Raw genomic sequence first — 9,743 nt, 5'->3', positions numbered from 1 at the left:
TCCTCACAAATCTTGTTGCATAACTCGTTGATTCTGCTGCAAACTTCACAGATAATTAACGAACACCTTGGTGAGGAGGGAGAGAAGACCAACACATTCACGATTAGTACACTGCTAATTGTCAAATCTTAGTTTCTTCCACAGCTTTCACCTTGGCTTTTACATTGCATCACCTGGCAAGCTAAAATTATTCCTCCAGAAGTTCCTCGTCTTGTTTCACTTCATCGATTTGTTTCACTTCATCGTTTTCCTTCACTTTGTCACTTACAAAACCTTCTTCTTCGGTGAGGTCATAAGTCTGCACATAACTGAGACCATGGACATGAGTGAGCTCAACATTCCTCAGTTTCAGCAGCTTTGCAAAATGGCGACCTGTTGGAAAGCATGGCATTAGTTGGGCATCAAAAGAGTATGTAGGTACTCCATCCACCCCGGTGAGGCATGTCTTTTATAAGGGGGGGACATGATCCGTGTGTGTGTTGCAAAGAAAAACAGGGTGCTGTATGTTCAGTTTGCATGCACCATTCCAATATATACAAGCTCATAAGGAAAAAAGTACTTTAGGGTATTTAGCTGTGGTATAAAAATGAACTATTGTAAAAAAAAGTATACATTTTAACTTATTTTCTTTACATTTCAGTTCAGATTTTTTAACCATCCTTTCCCTGATTAAAATACCCCCCCCCAAAAAAAGTAAGTCTCACCAGTAGACAGCTCAGGCTCCTTGTCTTCCTTCTCCTGCTTGGTCCAGCGGCCAGAGTACACCATGTAGGCCATGTACCCAAATAAGTTCCAGGCAAAGAAGGCATATGCAATTGACAGCTTCTCCCTGTAAGAAATATCATGTATGAGTGCATGATTGTATGTTTGCCTGTTTGTATTCAACATTTCATTTAGTATTACCCCCACGAGAGAAAATAAGGACGTTAAACAAGAAGAATTCACATTGGAAGAAAATCTATGCTGCAAAGTGAGGTAAGCTATAAAAAAGATATTTTCAAAACAAAGAAGGATAATTATAATCAGTTTCTTTTGGCAATGAATCATTATAACTCCATTTTTTCTTAAGGCATATTCATCATCGGTATGTAAATAGGGGAGAAAGCAAAATCAAACAAGGTATCTGATGGATTACTGCATAATGAGAAAACTTTTATATCATTTCATTTTCCAGAAGAGGCATTGCAGGATCAAAATAGGAACAAAGCACTGCTCTCACAAACAAAACAGAAGGAATTTGGAAGAAAGAAAAGTGTGAGGACGTATAACAGTGGATATAAGGAACAGTTAACTACTTGTCGCCCATCACAATAGACTGATCTAGCAACAGTAAATAGTTATCATCATTATTCATACCCCATATATTTTTTTTCTGAAGTTTGTAAGATCAATAGAAAAAAAGGTTTGTAAAAAGATATGCCCCATGACACCACTGACTCGGGGCATCAATAAAAAGAGTTTGCAAGAAGATAAGCCTCAAGACTCGGGGCATCAATAAAAAAGGGTTTGCAAAAAGATAGGCCTCAAGACACCAATGACTCGGGGCATCATTAAAAAAAGGTTTGCAAAAAGATAGGCCTCAAGACACCACTGACTCGAGGCACTCACTTTATTTCCAGAGCTTTGGCTTCCGGCATCCTGGCTGTCTTGCGTCGGATGAACCGCCGGATGAAGCGGGGCATGCGGAAGAGCCCAAACATGGCTGGAATAGAAGGTAAAGATTTTAATTTAATTTTTTATCATGCAAAATAGAATATGAAAAATGGTTTATATAAGAGCACAGTTAATTTTAACTGTCATTATGCATACCAAATATTTTATTCTGATGTTCATAAGGTTAATAAAGAAGAGGGGTGTTGTAGAAAGCTAACACTCCTTTTAACACAATCAAGTAACTTGGTAAAGAATGCATATACACAACTACTGACAGGACATGACAAATATGCATAATCTAGCAAATATATATTCTCAACTAAGTAATTCTTTTTATTATATATATATATCTTGCGGCTAAGTTAATGGGGTTGGCTTTAACATGAATACAGGTGTCATAGTCAACCATTGGGGGAGTTGGGTGTAATTCTGAAATAATGTCTTTAATCCTGTACCATGGCTAACACTACTATCCTCTCTCTCTCTCTCTCTCTCTCTCTCTCTCTCTCTCTCTCTCTCTCTCTCTCTCTCTCTCTTCTTCTTCTTCTTCTTGGGTGTTTTATGGGGCTAGTTAGGCTGTGGGCTCTCTCTCTCTCTCTCTCTCTCTCTCTCTCTCTCTCTCTCTCTCTCAGCCATAGCTACTAATAAATAATAAGACAAAAAAGGTCACGTGGGAAGCACCTTTAATTTAGCCTTACCGCCGGTGCCTTCCCTTCCTCCCCCGGGCGGCAAGGTGGGGGCGGGGGGGCGGCAATCAAGGGCAGGTGCAGGTGTGTCCTCGGGGCCGGCGTGGTTTGGGGTTTACAACTTTACAGAGGGAGATAAGGTTAAGTCAGGGCCGGTTTGTTTACCTGGTCTTGGCCTCGGTCTGGGTTCAGGGGTGGACGGTCCGTTGCAAAGGGTGAACACACACACACACACACACACACACACACACACACACACACACACACACACACACCTGCTAATGGTTAATGCCAGACTGATTGATTCATTTATAATTTATTGGTGCAGGTAAACAACAATGGAGAAGGGAGGAACATGCCATCCCAACCCCCAGGCAGGACAGAGTGTGATTATACAACTATTAATACATGAAACTAAAAAGATTAATGCCAGACTAAACACACTAGACCTTAACTGGAGGAAAAGAAATGAAGACACCAAATGTGATATGTGTGACTGAAGTAGATGAGTTGAAACATTTCCTGCTGCACTGCAAACCAATAGGAAGATCAGTCTGGTTCTAATAAGTCTTTTTTTAGGTTCATGGTACAGAATAAGGGTCAAACTACCACAAGGGCCTGGTTCTAATGTCTTTTTTAGGTTCATGGTACAGAATAAGGGTCAAACTACCACAAGGGTCATAAAAGTACCCCTGCAAATACCCACATATCCGAGGAAAGCCTTGTCAAATACGTTTAAGAATACAGCCATTAAAACATTTCCTGTTGCACTGCTAACCAATAGGAAAATCAGTCTGGTTCTAATAAGTCTTTTTTAGGTTCATGGTACAGAATAATTTAAGGGTCAATCTACCACCAGGGTCATAAAAGTACCCCTGCAAATACCCACATATCCGAGGAAAGCCTTGTCAAATACGTGTACTTGAGATAAGGAAATGTTTAAGAATATACGGGCATTAAAACATTTCCTGCTGCACTGCAAACAATACTCAGAAGTTAGACAGGCACACACACATTTGTACAACAGCCATACCAAGAAGACGTAGACGAACACCTGGCTGACATATTATTACTGAAAAATAGCAATAAAGGAAGTGAGGAAATAGAAGAAAGGAAATATTACTTAAAAAAACTCTGGAAGGAAAGACAAAGAATTCAGAAGGCTATAACGCAAGAGACAATATACGGTTTCACCCAACCAACGATTTTCTCACGTGGTTCATGTTTTTTTCTGGTGATAGATGTAGTGAATTGCACGAGAACATTGACATTGAGTGGAAAGAAAATCCGGGAGCCGTTGCAAAGGCATATCCCGGGACTACTGATCTGACACCCGCAGGTAAACAAACACGCCCGGCCGCCCCCGCCCCTGCCCGTGCTGGAAGGCTGGCCGCGTGGCTTCAAGTACACTTTTATGCAATCCAGTCCGAGTACGATTACACTGCGCCATCACGAATACAAGTACAAGTCCTCAGATTGCAGCTGAACTTAAGTCCAAGTACGATTACTTTATGCTATACTCGAGTCCAAGTAAAAGTACTTTTCACTGATTTAGCCTTAAGATTTTTGGTATTATTCTAGTGTTTGCTATTCTAGTGTTTGTTTGTTATTCTAGTGTTTGGTAATATTCTAGTGTTTCTTGTGTTTGCTTACGACACACCTTTGTTAACCCCTTCTCCTGGGCACACTTCCACCCAGGCAGGTCGTCGAACACCCCAACAGACACGCGTTTGCATCTTTTTTTGTTGTATTTGAAAATAATCTTAAAATTATCGTGTACTGAGAGACCGAGTACAGTTACAAGTACAAGTACTAAGGCACCTTTTACCTCGAATACAAGTCCAAGTACATGATATTCTCTACTTAAATATGAGTGCAAGTACAAGTACATGTACTTGGACCTAGGCCTGGAAGGACATGGAAGAAACGATAGAACACTACTACAGTACCCATGCTTTCACCCCCACTGAGTCCTCCCCTGCAGCCCCATAAAACATTCCAGAAAAAATGAAGCAACTAATGGTCATCCACCTTATCTGTGCTTCCCTCCAGATAATCTCGCCGGACAACACCCAGGGCGAGTAGGATGTCCCGGGCCGGCACAACTCTTCAGCAACAACAGTAAATCTTAACCACAACAACTGTCACTGCTAAGTCATGAGGGTGACCGGCCTTGTTCCTGCACGCTTCCTCACCCTGACCTCACACCTCGTCCTCCTCGTCACCCTCCTCATGGCCAGGGTAAACATGTGATTGATTGATTATAATTTGTATTTTAGTTAAGGCGCTGAAATATTGCATTGGTATTACTTGAGTATTCCTTGTATTCTTTCTTTTTTGCCTGATTCATATGCTCAGAGATAGAACTTTTTTTTCTAAGGTCTGAATAAGATGAAATTGATGAACTACATTTCTTCCTGATTAAATGTGATGGTAATTTTAGTTAAGGAGTCATAAAAAGACAAATTGATATCATAAGTTCATTCCTGAGGTCATTTTCTTTTTAATATCATACATGTACATTAATGTGCCAACAAATGTAGTGTGTCAAAATGTTTAGCAAGGTTTTAAGTTTATTCGTGGCATAATTTTTTAAGGAAGTCACTAAGCAGTTTGTCTGTTTCAGGAGGAGAACGTTCTTGCCTGCCTGCCCCTGGAGTACACACAGGTCGAGTACAACAGGAGGGATGCAGAGTGAGTGTGGCTTTGCTTTGTATATAAATAACCACTAGACACATTCATGCATCAATCATTAAATATTTTTCTTACAATTATACTAGATTATAAGGTCATTTTGATGGCATGCCTGTTTTACAACCTGGAACATTATTGAATATGTATGCTTTATCAAAAACAGGTACCACTTTTATATCCAAAATTAATTGCATTTTTATATTACTCATAGCTTTCAATACATAATCCCATATACAGTACCTTCTTGAGTTTCGCACTATCCGAGTTCCGCGATCCTCAAGATTTGCACTTAGTCCTTGATTCTCAGCACCCCATTGCAACCCTACTCCTAACACCATCTTCCTCAATCCTACAGCCTACACTTATTATGCCTATTATATACAGCCGTCCCTCAAATAGTACGGTTTCCAATAGTTCGGTTTCGGTTTTATACGGATTGTCTGGAAGATCTTTTTAGGATTTTTAAATTTCCTGCTCGTTGGGAAATTAAAAAATCCTAAAAAAATCTATGAAAATCCACATAAAACCGAAACCGAACTATTTGAGGGACGACAGTACTCTATAGAAAACAAGTACCGTACATACCAAGAATAAAACTGTATTGGTTTGTATTACTTGATAGAGTGCTTAAGTTTGTAATATTCAATAGAGGGAGTGCTGAAAGTAGTTATACACATTATACTGATACTGGATGGTTTATACATGTTTGCTTTGTTTCAGGTTCCTGGGAGGGCTGGTGGGAGGCATAGCACTGGCAGCCCTGGAGCTCATAGGCTTCATCACGGGAGGCTCGATGTTCGCCAGTCTACCCTCTATAATATGTATCCTTTTATGCAGCATTCTGAGGGAAACTTGAGTGCTATAGATTATCCCTTTTCTATCTATGTAGGGAACGTAATTTGACCTTCTTTCGTCCTTCTGTTTTGTCCTTGGTCCATCTCCTGTTCCATACAAAAATAGGTTCCTTCAGGTAGTTGTCCTTAGCCACCATCCAGCTATTGCCTGCCACAGCGGCGCCTCCGTCAGCCTGGCGTACCTGGTGCTGGATGCCTGGGACTGCCGCCTCTACTGGTGGGTGTTCGCTCTCACTTCCGTCCTGCCGGCGCTCTTGGAGGTGGGCGTCATCGTCAACGTGTTCATGCTGAAGAAGAACGTCTGAGGGTAGGGAGGGAGGGACTGAAGGAAGTTATTCTAAGGTATGTTCGTCAATTCACCCGTCAATTTACGTTGATAAATTCTACGCTGGAAATTTTTAATCAGAGTGAAATATAACGTAAGTTTGTGCATTTAGAGGGTACTTTGGTGAGTCCAGAAAGAAGATAGAGGTAGGTAAACATGTACAGAGAGATTGTATACTTGAATTAGTGAAGGAATTTGCATGGAGAAGGTTAGAATGGGTGTAGTGAGTTGAGTAATTGTAAGGGTGTGGAGAACAGGGATCTAGATGGAATGTTGGTATGTGCATGAAGACGGTACTTTTGTGTTTACTGAGAGGGAAAAAAGTACCTGAGCATGTAGAGTGATTTTATTCATGAGGCGCAAAGAAAAGTCAGTGTGAATAATTGAGAATCAGTTAAATATGTGAATAATGACTAGAGCTGTTTGCCCATTCATTAAATCATATGCTTTCTCATAGCTGGCAGGAGTAAAGTCAAATAGTTAAATGATAGAAAAAGTCAAGGTGGAAGGTTTTAATTAGGCAAGTCTCCCATTCTTCTTATTAGTGTTTTTCCCACATAATTGATCTCATAGGAAACATCTACATTTTGATATTAATTGTATATGACATCGAGTTGAGTTTCTAGTCACATGTACATAGAAAACTCATTGCTAGAAATCTGTAACTCAAGTAAAATATAATGTGGGTTTGTGCATGGAGAGGGTGTTTCTGTGAGTGCAGAGAAGCAAAAGTAGCTAAATATATTAAAAGAGGTTGTACAGATGATATAGTGAAGGAAATTTACATGGAAAACGTTAGAGTGAATGTGTTAAGTTATTGGAATATGTTGAAGGGTGTGGAGAGAAGGAAGCTGATCTCATTGAAACTTGTACCTTCTGATATTAGTCCATTAGTCTTAGATGAGATTTGAGTCCAGAGTTTCTAGTCCTTAGATATTAATATTAAACCAGTAAGTGTCCTTGAGGCTTAAGTAAAGTTTAGGTCACACTTCAACATTTTCATCGTTTCCTGGACTTTTTATTTTTATATCAGCCGAGAATGTTATGATCTTGGCAGCCTCTGGAGTCCTTAGGCATAAGATTTTAATGTTAATCCAGTAAGAAGTGCCTTTGATTTAAGTTGAATTTAGATGACAAGTCTCGAGTTCTGATTATTTTCATAGACACAATTTTTATATTACTGTACCCAAGAGTTTTAAGATCTTTGTAGCTTCTGGAGTTGTAGGTTATAATGTTGCTCTAGTTGAAGTGGACTTGATTTATATGGACTTTGGATGACAAGTTTAAACATTTGATTATTTTTATAGAACTTATTTTTATATTACCCTAAATTGCTAACATGGTAGTATCTGGAGTCTTTAGTCTTTAGATTTTAATATTACTCGAGACGTGGCCTTTGATTTAAGTGGACTTTTGGTAACAAGTCTAGCATGCGATTATTTTGATAGACCCAAGAATGTTATCATGGTAGTTTCTGGTAGAAGTGGCATTGATCAAAGTGGACTTTGGGTGACAAGTCTAACATTTTATTATTTTTATAGAAAGTATTTATTTATGACCCAAGAATGTAATCATGAGAACTTCTGAAGCCTCTAGTCCTTAGATTTTAATATTATTAAAGAAGGGATGTTGATTTAGGTGGAATTTGGGTAACAAGTCTGACATTTGATTGTTTTTATAGACATTATTTTTGTATTACCCAAGAATGTTATCATGGTAGCTTCTGGCATCCTTAGATTTTAGTGTTACTCAAGAAGCTAGTGGCCTTGATGTAAGTAAAGTTAACCCGGTAGCAGCGACGGGCCAAATTTGTGGCTTTATGGTGTAGCAGCGACGGGCCAAATTTTCGCCATGATATAAACCCCCAAAAATAGATGATGCATAAACTGATCACAAATGCGTTGATATATATTATGAAATGGTTTGCTGAGGGACAATTTTTTCTCATTTTTCTCACTTAAGAGGGAAGGGCCTTTAAGAAACAAGATCCCTGCAGCTACTGGGTTAACCAACAATTCTAACATTTCAGCATTCCAAGGCATTATTATTTTGTTTTAGTATCAGAAACCTTTAGTGATATAATTTAAATGCACAATCAACCATTCCACTAATGCCATTATTATAAAAAAAATTTACAACAAAGGAGACAGCTCAAGGGCACAAAAAAAGGAAACAATAAAAAAGCCCGCTGCTCCTACAAAAAAAATAAAAAGAGGTGGCCGGAAGAGAGGTCAATTTCTGGAGGATGTCAACTTGGTGCCTTAATGATAGATAAATAAGGATTGGAAAAGCATGTAATGACTTGTTTAGAGAGAGAGAGAGAGAGAGAGAGAGAGAGAGCGCGCTCCACCACCACTTCCCTTTCCAATACTTCTCCTTTCCCCATTCTCTGCTGTAGACCACTCACCTTCCCTTCCTATCTCTGCATTACTTCACTGCTTCCAATAATATTTTTCATGTTATTATTTACAGTCAGGTTCTTATGTGAGTCTTCATTTCCTGACTTCCTTTTGAACAAGCACATCACCAATTACCTTCCCAATTCCACTTCTCCTTTCCCCATCCTCTGCTGCTTCGCTGATCACCACTTTCTTGCCACCAATAACGCTTATTATCCAGTTTGCCTTTAAATTCATGAATCGTTTTTGCACACACAGTCTCCTCGTCAAGTCCGTTCCATGTTGTTATGCTTCTGTATGTATGTGTGTGTGTGTGTGTGTGTGTGTGTGTGTGTGTGTGTTCAGGTACTATAATAAATACAAAACTGCTTTCATAAGGTTAGATTCTTATTATTACTAACAACTATTACTAATACTGCTGTTAACATTAATTTCCTTGGCATTCCATTTCTATTCGTCTCCATTACTTTAACATGTCCAGATATATAAATAAAATGCAATAAAACTGATGCAAAATAATAACAATGTCTTATTTTTAAAGTATATAAGGAAGAAACAAACCAAATAATAAGTAAACAACTCAATTAGTGAACCAGTGAACGAAGCACCAAGCGAACCCATGAATCAGTCTGAGGAGAAAAAAAAAGAGAACTGGCAACCAAGCACACCTCTGCCCTGCCTTTCTGCTCCCCTCCATTTCTTCGTGATCAGCCCAGGGAGGAGGACGTGGACCGCTCTTTACTATTCTCCTATTGTTCCTATTTCCATTTTCTTTCATCTTCTACCCTTGATCATATATTCATTTTATCACGTGGTATATTTCCCCTGTTCTTTCCATCATCAATTCTTTCATTTATCTAACGTCCCTACCTCGTCCTTACCTTTAATCCCTACCTCTTCCTTACCTTTACCGATAGTCTTCCTTAGTCGTCTACCTTTGATTCAGTACTTTTTTTCATTCCTTACCTTTCTTTGCCTAGCTTTTACCCAGATTGTCTTGACTCATTTGTACAGTTTCATTAGCCCTTATCTCCTTTCCCCCCTCACTCACATTCCACTTTTATAGTTTCCTCCTGCCTTTAAACTTTACCATATTCTGATTTTTTTCCTGCTTCCTGCCTTTCCTCTCCAT

General features: G+C 39.2%; 2 protein-coding genes across 4 annotated transcripts; one reads left to right on the top strand and one right to left on the bottom strand.

Annotated features, from left to right (window-relative positions):
• Positions 1-181: 181 nt before the first annotated feature.
• LOC127010325 (uncharacterized) lies at positions 182-2,526 on the bottom strand. Of its 2 annotated transcripts, none has more exons than XM_050884207.1 (4): positions 2,335-2,526; positions 1,609-1,702; positions 705-829; positions 182-372 (listed from the first exon to the last, which is right to left on the bottom strand). In XM_050884207.1, exons 2-4 carry the CDS (start codon positions 1,698-1,700, stop codon positions 188-190), a joined length of 402 nt encoding a protein of 133 aa, XP_050740164.1. In that variant the 5' UTR covers positions 1,701-1,702; positions 2,335-2,526; the 3' UTR covers positions 182-187. The 2 variants fall into 2 exon arrangements, with proteins under 2 accessions (XP_050740164.1, XP_050740163.1); XM_050884206.1 differs by having other exon boundaries at positions 2,352-2,526.
• Positions 2,527-3,667: 1,141 nt separating this feature from the next.
• LOC127010322 (transmembrane protein 107-like) lies at positions 3,668-8,959 on the top strand. Of its 2 annotated transcripts, none has more exons than XM_050884203.1 (5): positions 3,668-3,800; positions 4,392-4,580; positions 4,966-5,033; positions 5,754-5,854; positions 6,029-8,959. In XM_050884203.1, the coding sequence occupies exons 2-5, from the start codon at positions 4,497-4,499 to the stop codon at positions 6,190-6,192; spliced, it is 417 nt and encodes a 138-aa protein (XP_050740160.1). In that variant the 5' UTR covers positions 3,668-3,800; positions 4,392-4,496; the 3' UTR covers positions 6,193-8,959. The 2 variants fall into 2 exon arrangements, with proteins under 2 accessions (XP_050740160.1, XP_050740159.1); XM_050884202.1 differs by having other exon boundaries at positions 3,675-3,837.
• Positions 8,960-9,743: the final 784 nt, after the last annotated feature.

This window comes from Eriocheir sinensis, chromosome 43, assembly GCF_024679095.1.
Source record: "Eriocheir sinensis breed Jianghai 21 chromosome 43, ASM2467909v1, whole genome shotgun sequence".
Classification (NCBI taxonomy): domain Eukaryota; kingdom Metazoa; phylum Arthropoda; class Malacostraca; order Decapoda; family Varunidae; genus Eriocheir; species Eriocheir sinensis.
The sequence above is the reverse complement of the archived record's forward strand: the minus strand, read 5'-3'. Positions and strand labels throughout refer to the sequence as shown.